The following is a 14,326-nucleotide window of genomic DNA, read 5'->3' on the forward strand; positions in this document are numbered from 1 at the left end:
CCAAGTTTCTTTGTAGGTTTACCTGAGCAGCCCTTTAACCATGCATTTGCTATGCATTTGATACCTGAGATACCTGTCATTTCTGTGTGCACACGATTTATACATGTAAAATTTACGTCAAACACCGCCTCGGAATCTGAAACACAATAAAAACTCCCAACGTGATACATAATGTCCATTATGTATGGACATAATGGACATACATACATACTGCTGTCGCAGTTTTCTCTGACTTATCTCAGATATTAAAGCAGTGAAAACACAGTTAACCTGTAATATGTATGCTTCATCAGTATAGCTTTATTGAACCAGTAGTCAAGTATTAAGTGGAATTAAATTTATGTATTATATATAATCATGCTTGAGCAGGAATACATCATTGACATAAAAACAACATAGTTAGAGGTTTTTAATGAAGAAAAAATGGCTTTAATTCAAAAGTCAAAAGAGTCTGGTAATGTTAATTATTTTAAGACACTCTACAGTTCTTTCTCTTTAATTTACTTTATACTTTAGGCCAACTTTAACTCACTTTCTCCGGATCAGATTTTTATTTATGTTCATGTTTTTACACTTTTGTGTATTTCAACCATAGGTTTTTTTTTCCCAACACAAACTTAAGAAAGAAGCTATGCAAAATTTAACCAGAAAATTTACATTAGTTAGACAACAATGCTCTTCATAAAAAGGTTTTTGTAAATCATAGCACATTTACTTATTTTGCATAACAATACAAATGTATAAGAATGTGTCAAATAATTTCACGTTGACATAATAAACTTTAGGAGTGTATTACTTTAGCTTGAGAGAACAACCTTTTCAATTGTTTAGATATTTCCTTCATTTTTAAACCGTATATGACTGGGTTTAATAGAGGATGATACAAAACTGTCTGTAAAGTCATTATTAAACGTATTAACTTTGTAAGGTCAGATCCCAGTCGGACTATGATGACATCAAACGCACACAAACAGGAGAAACTGATCAACACTAACAAGTGGGGCGAGCAGGTCTGAGCAGCTTTCTTTCTGACTTCTTTACAGCTGCGATAGGATATGATCAATATTCTGGTGTAACTAAAAACTATGAAAATCAGGGGAAAAATAGCAGTGAAAGCCACAGAGAGAGCCCCAAACACAATGTGCACCTTTGAGCTTACACAGTACATTTTGTAAATTGAATTGTTACACAAGATCCCATCCAAATTCAATGTACACAGTTTAATGTTGGAACTGAGTACCACCTGCACACCGGTCACACTGGCAGGCACCAGCCAAGCCAAACTCAGGAAAATACTAACCGTGTTCCCCCCATTATTGTTGCGTATTGTAAAGGTTTACATATAGACACATAACGATCGTAGGCCATAGCTGCCAGCAGTAAAAACTCTGAGCCGCTAAGAGAATAAAAGAGAAAAAACTGAAAATAACAAGCTGAATACAATACAGTCTGTTTCTCAGATAGAAAATCCGAAAGTAGTTTTGGATAGATGTTGGTGCTGAAAACAAGAGAGTTCAGAAGCAAAGCGGCGATGAAAATGTACATGGCTCATGGAGGTTTCTGTGCGTCCATATGAGATACACAATGGTCAGGTTAGAGACGACAATACAAAACATACGCTGCTAGCATGACTGCAAAATAAATATGCCTGTATTTGTCCAACTTACATGTCCTTCAAGGGTTATATATGTTTCATTAACTTCACCACCCATAAATATGTTTCACAAAGACATAATATTATCACAAACAGCTCAAACAAAGAGTAGCAATAGCTCCTCCTTCACAATAACAAGGAACCTGACCTGGAGATTCAAACAAATGTATTGATTGTTTCTTCCCAACAGCAAGAAAGCAGCTGCACGTAGGGCGTTGACATTTTCTATTTTATTCCTTTGGTCACAATGGAACTCATTAAAAACTCCCACAAAGTTTCCTTCTAACAGGGCGTCTAATATTAAATCTCTTCTCTTGGGAACTATTGTTTCTTTCGACGTGTCGTACCTCAATCTAAGTGACATTCTACAAATAATAGCCAGGGTCAGATTGAGGTTTGCAGCATAAACTTAAAAACTATGTTTCATTTCTTCAAACTATTTTCACATATTAAAAAGTAATCAATTTAATCAAAATTGATGAAGCAGAGAGTTGGTCACGACAGATGTAAATAGTATGAAAGGACAACATGGTGAATGAAGCATTGCTGTGATCATGTAATGGAGTTGGGGTAAAGGAAAGAGTAGGAACCTCTTCTTCAATACGATTGACGCATAAAACATGGCCGGCAGTAACATGCAGCTGTTGATTACAAGACAAATGTGATGCAAAAAAGTGTGTCCATTGTAGGTTTGCTAAATACATCTGTTTCAAGATGGCTGAAAAAAAAAACCTGATCCTAAGCGACAGCTTTATGTCAAAATTTGTGAGTTTTGTCAAAATTAGCTTGTTTCCATTAGTGCAATTGTGTGATCAGTCGAAATGCAGATATTTTTGCTAAATTCAATTTAAAGTTAGTGCTGTATTGAAAAGGACAAGCTGCCTTTAGTGGCTGGCATTCGTCAAAACGGAATATGACCACATTGTAGTGACTTTTAGTGACTCGTCTGCATGACTGTTCTGGAGTTGTTGGTTTGAGTTTTTGATTAATTTTAAGTGAAAGTTGAAAGTACCAAGTTTCTTTGTAGGTTCACCTGAGCAGCCCTTTAACCATGCATTTGCTATGCATTTGATACCTGAGATACCTGTCATTTCTGTGTGCACACGATTTATACATGTAAAATTTACGTCAAACACCGCCTCGGAATCTGAAACACAATAAAAATCCCAACGTGATACATAATGTCCATTATGTATGGACATAATGGACATACATACATACTGCTGTCGCAGTTTTTTCTGACTTATCTCAGATATTAAAGCAGTGAAAACACAGTTAACCTGTAATATGTAGGCTTCATCAGTATAGCTTTATTGAACAGTAGTCAAGTATTAAGTGGAATTAAATTTATGTATTATATATAATCATGCTTGAGCAGGAATACACCATTGACATAAAAACAACATAGTCAGAGGTTTTTAATGAAGAAAAAATGGCTTTAATTCAAAAGTCAAAAGAGTCGGGTAATGTTAATTATTTTAAGACACTCTACAGTTCTTTCTCTTTAATTTACTTTATACTTTAGGCCAACTTTAACTCACTTTCTCCGGATCAGATTTTTATTTCATGTTTTTTTACACTTTTGTGTATATAAACCATAGGTTTTTTTTTCCAACACAACCTTAAGAGAGAAGCTATGCAAAATTTAACCAGAAAATTTACATTAGTTAGACAACATTGCTCTTCATGAAAAGGTTTTTGTAAATCATAGCACATTTACTTATTTTGCATAACAATACAAATGTATAAGAATGTGTCAAATAATTTCACGTTGACATAATAAACTTTAGGAGTGTATTACTTTAGCTTGAGAGAACAACCTTTTCAATTGTTTAGATATTTCCTTCATTTTTAAACCGTATATGATTGGATTAAATAGAGGATGATACAAAACTGCCTGTAAAGTCATTATTAAACGTACAGCCTTGGTGAGGTCGGATCCCATTCGAGCTATAATGACATCAAACGCACACAAACAGGAGAAACTGATCAACACTAACAAGTGGGGCGAGCAGGTCTGAGCAGCTTTCTTTCTGACTTCTTTAGAGCTGTGATAGGATATAATAAATATTCTGGTGTAAGTAAAACTATAAAAAGCAAAGGAAACAACAGAGTCAAAACCAGCACAACAGCACCAAACACAGTTTGCACCTTCGAGTCGACACAGTGGAGTCCGTAGATTGAATTATTACATAAAATTCCGTTTATGTTATATTTACAGAGCTTCACATTAACATTCAGTACTACCATAACTGCAATCAGACAAGCAGGCACCAGCCAAGCTAAACTCAAGTAAATACTCACTGTAGTTCTTCCCATTATTGTTGCATATTGCAGAGGTTTGCATATAGATACATAACGATCATAGGCCATTGCCGCCAGCAGGGAAAACTCTGAAGCGCCCAAACAATAGAAGAGAAAAAACTGCACATAACAAGCCGGATAAGATATAATCTGTTTTTCTGATAGAAAATCTGAAAGCTTTTGGATAGATGTTGGTGCTGAAAACAACAGAGTTCAGAAGCAAAGCTGCGATGAAAATGTACATGGGCTCATGGAGGTGTTCATGCATCCATATAACATACACAATGGTCAGGTTAGCAATAACAATAAAAATATACACAGTCAGTGTGACAACAAAATACAGATACTTGTATTTATGCAACTCTACATGTCCGTCGAGAGTTAAATACGTTTCATTAATTTTCCCATCCATAAATATGCTGTACACAAACATGATAACATCATGAACAGAAAATGGCAATGGTTTCACTTTTAAAAATTCAAAGGAATTGGACAGTGTTTGTCGTCTGTTCCTCTCCAGATGTGCAAAGCAGTTGGTCTTGGAGCACAAAGGTTTTTTATTATATTCACGTATTCTCCATGGGACTCATTAACTCAAAAATATTGCTGCAGCTTACCAAGTTCATAAAACCTTGGAGGCCAAAAGTTTTCTTAAAGTATCACTTCTCCGTAAATAGTAACTCTTGTCGGCATATTGGTAATGAATTCTGTTAAACAGTTTGTGTGCGGGTTATTCGAGACTCGGGTTTTCTTCTACTTTTGTCCAACTATCATAAAACTTGTATCATATAACCACAGTTGAAATGTGATATGAGTGTGGTTTGCTGTGGTATGTCTGAGTTGACCTGTGATTTTAAGAGACAGAATAACTCAGGAAGGCTATGGCTAGGCTAATTTGGACGTAAATGGAGGCAAAAGACGAAACTAAAGTTTTTTTAAAGGTTACCTAGTGTGCTTCCTTTTAATCAAGTTAGGCCTAAACAAATATGCCCTTTATATAGTTTTTGCACAAAATTATAGACAATGAAATTTCACCTTCTCAGTTTTGCCTATTTTGGTTTCCTTTCATGATGACCTGCTTCAGATCTCTGTACCTTTAATGCAAATTAATTTCCACCACAGGCTGATTAATTGCCTTTTGAGGAACTATGCTTGTTTTTCAAAGTCCTTTATTGTTTTCTAAGGCATGTGTCCAATTTCTAAAGCCTATTTTTCACAAATTCTAGGTCAGATATATTGTAGGCAAAATAAAAAGTATACTGCCTCCTTTTTTTTTCATACCTAATGTTCCAGACAGGGTCTGTTTTCACAAAGTAGAGAATGCCATCTTCAGATGCCCTCCATTGTGTGAACAATGGCAGGTTCAACATCTGTACTTAGATGTCATCAAAAGCACAAACTAACTGACAATTGGCTACTAGTAAACATGTTGCAGCAAACTAGACGTCCAACGGAAATGTCAGCATCTACAGTTTGTATTTCTAAAAAAATATTTTTCAACAAAGTTACATGAATGATCAAGGATTCCTGAAACGCTTGAAAACTGAATGAGGTTCAATAACCTAAGTATCAGGTAAAGCAAAACATTTAATTTTGAGATTACATGTCTAATTATCCAATAATTTAGCAGCAAAAATAGTTTGTGAATTGAAATATTGATATATGGTTTTCACTTACAATGCAAGTAAGTAGAAGCCTGCGATTAACTCAATTAAAAATGCAGACAAATTAAGCATGTCTTTTCAGGGTTGGCAGCGAAGGAAATAAAGGTGAGCCAAAATGCGAACATAGATGTATTTCAGAGACTTGACTTGACCAAATAACAGACATAAGATGTAAAAGAAACCTGGGACAGACAAAAGCCATGACTAACTTAAATACCACGGTAGACATGGGAGGAGAGCAACTGATAGGAGACACGGATGAAAAACATGAGCTTAACAGGAAGGAGATTGAGCTGTAATCGAGTTACCGTGATACATGCAAACAAGAAAAACTTTATCCGTAAAATAACTGAACCTATTGAACGCAAATAGGTTCAATAGACAAGACCCCAACACATTGTGATGTGTTATTTTACTTAGTAAATACAGGATTGCTTCATCTTAAATCTAATTTTTCCTCGATTGTTATTGCAACTATATGATCTATGCTCCACGACTAGTGGCTCCTCTAATACATTTTTAATTCATGACCAACACTGTCTGATCATCTTACAGACTATTAATTATATTATTTATTAATTGTTGATGTGCGCAGAGCTTAGTAATAACAAACAAAAGAACAGGTTTTAGAGCAAGGGGACAGAAATAACAAAATAAAAATAGTTTGGGAAATTTTATTCTGTAAAGGATAATACAAAAAACATTTACAAAATGCGAACATAACATTGGATAAATTGGGTAATTTTGTGGTTTTATTTCTAATCTGTAGCCCTTGCAAACTTACAATATTGACATGCATCAGATACATAGACATAATAACAGTAAAACTTTAAACGACATTAGATAAAACATATTTTGCATGCAGTATATCAGAAGTACTGACTGTCTGCTCACAGTTACTGCTGATTTTTACTCAAGACAACTTTTGCTTGCCAGAACAACTGCTTAAGATGTTTGTAAATTTCCTTCATTTTAAACCCGTATATAAACGGATTAAACAAAGGGTGATACAGGACAATTTGCAACGTCATGATTAAACGCGCCGTCTTTGAAAAGTCTGATTCCACGCGCACGATGCATATGTCGTACACGCTCAACAAAGTCAGGCTGAATAACACCAACAAGTGCGGCAGGCAGGTCTCGGCTGCTCCTCCTGACTTCTTTGTTGCTTCTGTAAGAAATGATCAGGATCTTTGTGTAGGAGAACAGGATGAAAAGGATAGGAAGTACTACAATATCCAGAATGGCAAACACCCAAATAGCAAGAGATCTCGGCATCGCGCACTGAAGCGTGTAGACTGCGTTGTTACAAAATATCCCTCTGATGTTAAAGCTACAGAGTTTAACTTTGGTGCTGCTGAGCATTATTAGAGGAATTGATGCGTGGCAAGCAGGAACAAACCAAGAGAAAACCAGGAAAACGGTGACCGTGGTGTTTGTCATAATTGTTGGATATATTAGAGGCTTGCATATGGACACATACCGATCATAAGACATGACCGCCAACAGAAAGAACTCTGCTGGACCCACGAAGTAAAAGAAATAAAACTGAACAAGGCAGGCTTCATAGGTTATTCTCTGCTTTTCAGACAAGAAGTCAATCAAAAGCTTTGGGTAAGTGGTGCTGCTGTAAAAGACACAATTCACCAGCAAAGCAGCAATGAAGACATACATTGGTTCATGGAGGTTTTTGTTAACCCAGATGAGGTACACGATCGTCACATTGCTGCATATGATTAGGATGTAGGCCGAGAACATCAGAAAAAAGTAAGCATATTTGTATTTGCTCATTTCCACATATCCATCCAGAAAAATGTAGGTGACATTCATTTCATTGTTCATGGTAGTGCGCTTTGAGTCAGCTGCTTGAAATGAAGCACACTGAGCCTGTGATAAAATTGTATATGGTTTCTTCAGCATGTCATAAACCTCTAGACAGCTTGTCTCTGGAGGTGCATTACATCAGTCATCAACATCTTCCATCGGGCCCAAGAGATTTACTTTCACAAGCGGAGAATTACGGCTTTTGCTACTTGATATGTATATATATAAAACTTTCTAAAACATTTTGTTGGGTTAATGTGAAATGTAATGGGCACAAAAAAAATGAAAAAGGGAAAGGCTTAAAAAGAAAGGAATAAGATAGGGGAGAGAAATAAACACACAGAGAATGCAAGTCAACACCCTTGAACTATGACCTGTGGAAAAAGAAAAAACCCAAGAAAACACATCAACTAACAACATATGCACATATAATACTAATAACTTGACATCATTGCTTGCACTTTCCAGTACAATATATATTTAGTGGCAATAGCAGCCCAACTGAGATTGCATCTGACAAACATCTGAATCTGAACACCACCCTGGCCAAGACACCGATCCCGGCCCCATCGGGAGACGGGCCAGAAACAGTCCCAACAATCTAAACTCTGTGGATCTCACCTCTTCACACAAGCCCCGACATGGATTACTCCACAATGCCACTCCAAGCTCGTACACAAGAATTGAACACCAAACAATAAATGTTTCTTTTGGTTTGACTTTAGGATAAAGAGAAACCCCAAAATTTATGAAAAAATCTTTTGGGGTCTTTTCATACCCCTGTTCTCTGCTAGGATTTCAGGGGCCAGGAGGAGGAGCAAGCCATGTGGCTTCAGGCTTTGGGGGGACTCCGGTTCTCCAACGATTGTTCAGACTTTGAATCACAAGTCCTGACTGCGATGGCCAAGCCTTCATTGGCCAAAGTGAGCCTGGGGTTCCTGCTGGTTGTTCCGGACCATTAGACGTGTGTGGCAGTGATTGAGAGTGGTTTCATTTTGGACCTGGTGTGCCATTTATGGCGGATGTGTTATGTGTAGACAGTGAGCTGCCAGCATGCTTGGGTGCCTGTGGGTTCGTGGTGTGGGTTGGTTGGGTGCCTGATCTTTGGTGTGCTGGACTAGCCATTCACTGCTGCTTCTCCCTACTGGTCTGGCCCCCACCCACTCTTCCTCTGTAGGTGCAGTAGGGTGCACGGTGGCTGGCAATGTGAGCAGTGGGTTGGTTTGGGTATGGTTCCTGACTGATATGGCATGCTGTTGAGGGCAGAGGTACTTCCCGCTCAAAGTCAGACCCCCAGTGAAGATTGGTTCAGTTGATTGTGCTATAAATAGACATACAGACAACCCATTCATAATTTACTTAAAACTAAATGTCAACACAATTACTGACCCAAGCCTAAAACATAACTTGTTCACGTTACGATCGTGTCACAATAAAGGCAACATCTAATAAAGTTGGCCTCACTTGCTTGTAAAGTTAGACCCCATAGCTGAAAAGTTTAATGAGCTCCAGGGGAATTATGTACCTTTATAAGATCAACACCCTGGAAACTAAGAGGACTTCCCTCTCAAACTGCTGGGTTTACTTCACCGTAAATAACAACCGATCCCTTGATCCACTGATTAAATCCCTTTAAATTTAGATTACATTTTCACAGAGTCTTCTGAAGGAGCCTTTGCAAGTCATTATATTGGTAACATTATGGTTGCTTTCCTGACTTAGATTTTTCAGTGGTTTGATGGGTGACAAATTGAATGAAACCTACATAACGCTCGATGGGTGTGTTGAGGTGGAGAAATACTGATATTTGTACTTTCTAACGATTTTGACGGTGTACATTCTGACTGTTTGCTGCAACTGCACAATTGTTTACCTTATTGCAATTCACCAAAATCTTCATGAGCCCATGTACGTCTTCATCGCAGCCTTGTTGCTGAATGGCGTTCTTTTTAGCACGGCTATCTACCCAAAGCTTTTGGTCAACTTCCTGTCTGAGAGACAGATCATATCACATGCAACGTGCCACTTTCAATATTTCTCTTATTACGTTACTGGGAATGCAGAATTGCTACTGCTGGCGGCCATGGCGTATGATACGTGTCTATATTTAGGCCTCTGCGATATGCAAATGTGATGAGGAAAACCACCGTCTGCCTTCTGCTGTTTGTGGCCTGGCTTTTGCCTGCCAGTCTGGTTGCGCTCTGGTTACTGACAGCCAAACACAGACTTTGCAGCTTCAACCTGAAAGGATTTTTTGCAACTCTTCCATTCATAAGCTCGCTTGTGAGAACTCGAGCACGCTGTCCTTGTTGGGTGTGATTAATTTGCTAAGTATGACATTTGTTCCCTTCTTTTACGTAGTTTTTACCTACACGAGGATCCTACTTATGTCATACCGGAGCGGTAGAGCTGTCAGGAGAAAAGCCGCACAGACGTGTTTACCTCACCTGCTGATTTTATTCAACTATTCGTTCTTCTGTGTTACGATGTGATTGTGACCAGACTGGAGTCAGACATCTCGAAAACAGTACGCTTGTTAATGACAAAGCAAGTGTTGTGGTACCATCCTCTCTTTAATCCAGTTATCTACGGTTTGAAAATGACAGAAATCTCCAAACACCTTAAGCATTTTTTCGGTCGTGTAAAATAATCCAATGATTATTTTTGTGCCTTCAAACAATGTATTCAAAGTGTTTGAATGTTATCCTTTTACTTCAGGCTGATTTACTGCCTTTTATTTGTGTTATCCATGAACTCAACAAAAAAACTGAAGACATAAAAATAGTGATCATTGAAACAAAAGCATTGTATGATTGACTATTATCACGCATTATAAGTAAAATGAAAGCTAAATATTTAAACACGGAAATACTTTGTTGGTGTTTCTTCCTTCTCCCTTTTCATTCCACTTGTTATAGGAACTGCTGCATAAACAGTTTTTTTTTATGACATTTGAGGTAAAATAAATGTGTTTTGGGATTAAATGTTGATGTAACAACATAAAAAAAATAATGCGTTTCACATCCCAGTAGTCAGGTTTTTGGTTATTTTCTTGACCCACATCCAAAATTACACACAGAATGCAGAATGAAAAGGTCGCCATCTCTCCCCTCATTATCTGTAGATAGCAGTAAAACAACATTGCTGCTTGTAAACTATGATAGGTGGAGTTCCTACATATGTTATCGCCTAAAACCTCTGTGGAAAGCTGGTTAGCGAGTTGCTCACATGTAAACAAATTGATGTTTGTTTGATGACAAATGAGAAAATAATTAATGTGATTAATGGAAGCCAACGTTACTCTAAAAGTAATGCGTATGCACTTTGAGGCACCACTCCTCACACATCCCTTGAATTTGTCAGAAGTTGTTACCATGCCAACATGTCTTCAAGGAATAGTGTCTGAAATCCATGGTGGATAAAGAAGTCTCTTTAAACGGTCGCCGTTCCTCAAACGGTTTGCAAACGAAGACGCACCGCTTTGAAACTGTTAGTCTCTCTTTTTCATTTTTGTTTTCGTAACTACGTTGCCTACTGAAATGAATGTCACGTACATCACTCTTGACGGTCACGTAGAGGTGGATAAATACCGATATGTCTACTTCATTATCATGTTTACAGGTTATGTTTTGATCCTGTCCTTCAATTCCACAGTGTTTTGCCTGATTGTGATCCACAGAAACCTCCATGAGCCCATGTATGTTTTCATTGCTGCTCTGCTGATGAACTCCATGCTTTCAGCACCGTGGTCTACCCCAAGCTTTTGATCGACTTTTTATCTGAAAAACAGATCATAGCTTATGAAGCGTGTATCCTTCAGACTTTTTTATTCTACTCTTTAAGTGGTTCAGAATTTTTACTTTTGGCTGCAATGGCTTATGACAGATATGTGGCCATATGTAAACCTCTGCAATATCCAACCATGATGAGAAAAACAAAAGTGAGGCGCTTCCTCATCTTAGCATGGCTTGTGCCTGCCTGCCATTTAGCTGTGGGTGTGATTATATTTGCTCATTTGAAACTCTGTCGCTTCACTTTGAAAGGCATTTTTTGCAACAATTCAATGAATTATCTTCTCTGCGTGGCTTCAAGAGCGATAATGATCTACGGCTTAGTGGTTTTATTCAACGTTAGCCTTCTTCCGGTGGTTTTTATATTGTTTACTTACACAATAATATTTATAGTGGCCTATAGAAGCTGGGGAAGTGAGGAAAAAAGCTGCACAGACATGTTTGCCTCACCTGCTGGTTTTAATCAACTACTTCTGTTTGATCTCTTATGATGTGATTATTGTTAAGTTTGAATCTGATATTTCAGCAACTGCGCGTTTCATAATGACATTGCAAATAATAATGTATAATCCTCTTTTTAATCCAGTCATATATGGACTGAAAGTGGGAGAAATTTATAAACACCTGAGGCGCTTGCTCTGAAACACCAGAGGAAAGTGACAGCTTTTTAAAGTTTCGGTCGTTTTTGTCTTTTGTCTGTCCCTGGAAATAATTCTTTTTGACAACTTTTTAATAATTAGATGTAAACATGTAGAATTTGATCACTTTTGTGTTTTTCTCACATTCATTTACCATATCTACATTAATGATACTTTTAAATACTTTTCCTCCAGTTTATTTAAAGTCTGTGTAATTCAAGACGTGTAATTCATTAATAAAGCCTGTTGCTGACGTGATCTTACTAATATTTCATAAAAGGTTTAGTTGGATATTTACTACCAAAACGAAATAGTAAACATTTTGTATATATTGAAAACCTCCCGGTTCGTCCACCAAATATTTATTTCTTAGTTTAAAATATTAGTATTGTTGTTCTTTCTAAATGAATATGAACTTATTTTTCTTGCATTATTTGTTTTGTTATTTTGACCATTTCTCATTTTCAGAAAATAAAATAAAAATATATTTTTGTTTGGAAGACGGGACCCATGTTATCTGTAGTTCATAGAATAAAAGAACAATGTCCATTTTACTCAAACACTAACCTATAAAAAGTTAAATCAGAGAAACTGATCATTTTAATTGGTGTCTTTTTTTTTTTACCCAACATTCATATGTCACTTTATGAAACAAATTTTGCATATATACAAAGTAGAAATTCCTGGTGTTTTTTTTTTTTTTTTTTTTTTTTAAGATATTTTCAAAGAAGACTTTTAACCAGTGTGAAAAGCTTTTGTATTTTGTCACAGCAACGAGCATCAGTCTTGTTTAATACAAGACTACATTTATACCTGTCGGTGTATTTCTGTCTGTTAAACATAAGTTTGGATAAAAAGTGATTACCTATCCAGGATTTCCCCAGAGCATTAGCCTGGATAAAAATTGCTTATTTATTTAAGTCTTTTTAAAATGTTTGCATTTTTTAAGACCTTATAGTTGGTGTTCAGGTATTCTAGCAATATTTCATGTAACACATAATTATCAATTGATATCTTAAAACACGCTGGATGAATGACTGACGTAACACCCAACCACTGGGCTTAAATTGTTTGTTCTTTTAACCTAAAGAAAACTACTTTTTTTCTGTGTTTGATCTCTTATTGTAAATAATGTTTTTTTAATGTACATATTTCAATTATTATTGCATGTCTTTGGTGGTGTTGTACTTAAGAATGTTTTAGGACTAAAATAAATGAAAGTATAAATTCCCAAAGTCTCCTTTATGTATTTTAAATACAATTTAAATATTGCTTCATAATACGCTACAAAAGGAAATATAAAGACATATAAAACTATTTTATATTTTTGCGTGCTCCAGGGGTGCCACTGGTTTAGGTGATTCAGCAGATTTGTCGTTTTTCCTGATTACGTCAGAACTTACTCTCAATATTACTTTCGGTGAACTCTGCTTTGTTTTCTTTTCCAACTAAAATTCAGGCCCTTCTTATCAAAAATGTTATTTGCTGTATTTCTGTTTCATCTCCCTTTCTAGAAGTCTTTTTCCCCTCAAGTCCTACTGTTACCTGAGGTAAGAGGCTACACCAACATTAGCCGTTAGCTTGCCTGGCTGCTATGGGGCTCTCTCCACGTCAAATAATGTCCCGTAGCTCTATTCCAGCCACATAATTGGTCTATTTTTGAACATAGGATCAGTAGATAAATTGTACAAGAAGTTTAAGAGAATCAATATTTCAGCAGAAAGAAAACAACATTAAAACAAAAAAGCTTGTGAATAAACAAGATGTCTCACTTTAACCTAAGGTCGGGTCCAGGTTCAGGGCCGTGTAGAGACCTTCAGAGGGGCAGGGACTCAAAGTTAAAAAAGGAAAAATTTAACAAGATCTTAAAATACCGTACAACAACATAACATCAACCTATGTTTATCAAGAATTTAATTTTATTCTACTATGTCATTGCTATTATGAGGCGAAAATGCAAAGTAAGTGTAGTCTATTTTCCCAACAGGTATGATGTTTCTGTTCTGCTGCTGACAGGCCCGGAAGACTGAGTTGATCTGAGACTGTAGCTGTTGAACAGACCATAGGAGAGAAGGTTGCTGGCTATGAAGTTATGAAATCAGCAAATTTGCTGCCATTTTAGTAATTAATCCCTAATAATATCTATTGAACCTCTAGAACAGTGTGACTGCAGACTGATTTATAGATAAAAAAAAGCTCAAAGGGGTTAACTTTATATAATTATTTTATGTTAGCACCTCTGAGATCTAGTATTATAAGACTGAGATATCGAGGCAAAGAAAACTCAGTAGCTGCTGGTAGGGGCCTCCAGACATTCAGGGGCCATTCAAACAGTTACCTGAGTTTCCTTGTGGAGCAAATAATCAAATGAGATTTTGAAATTGAGTCCACAACATTTTAATGTAATAATTTAAATGGCTTGTGTGCCACACTCTCCCCTTATTTAAAAAA

The 14,326-nt window shown here is 36.6% G+C and overlaps 1 protein-coding gene and 4 pseudogenes across 1 annotated transcript; 2 read left to right on the forward strand and 3 right to left on the reverse strand.

Annotated features, from left to right (window-relative positions):
* LOC129361185 (MAGUK p55 subfamily member 4-like) overlaps positions 1-14,326 on the forward strand; it is a 90,868-nt pseudogene that overhangs the window by 4,692 nt on the left and 71,850 nt on the right.
* LOC129361174 (olfactory receptor 6N2-like) lies at positions 118-1,545 on the reverse strand. The gene is given in 3 exon segments (XM_055031910.1): positions 118-136; positions 996-1,311; positions 1,314-1,545. Coding segments are annotated over 3 exon segments (567 nt in total).
* LOC129361175 (olfactory receptor 11A1-like) lies at positions 3,441-4,391 on the reverse strand (annotated as a pseudogene).
* Positions 6,519-7,464, reverse strand: LOC129361176 (olfactory receptor 1-like; annotated as a pseudogene).
* On the forward strand, positions 7,527-11,879 carry LOC129361177 (olfactory receptor 6N2-like; annotated as a pseudogene).

This window comes from Poeciliopsis prolifica, unplaced genomic scaffold (assembly GCF_027474105.1).
Source record: "Poeciliopsis prolifica strain line A6 unplaced genomic scaffold, Auburn_PproV2 SCAFFOLD007, whole genome shotgun sequence".
NCBI classification, from domain to species: Eukaryota; Metazoa; Chordata; class Actinopteri; order Cyprinodontiformes; family Poeciliidae; genus Poeciliopsis; species Poeciliopsis prolifica.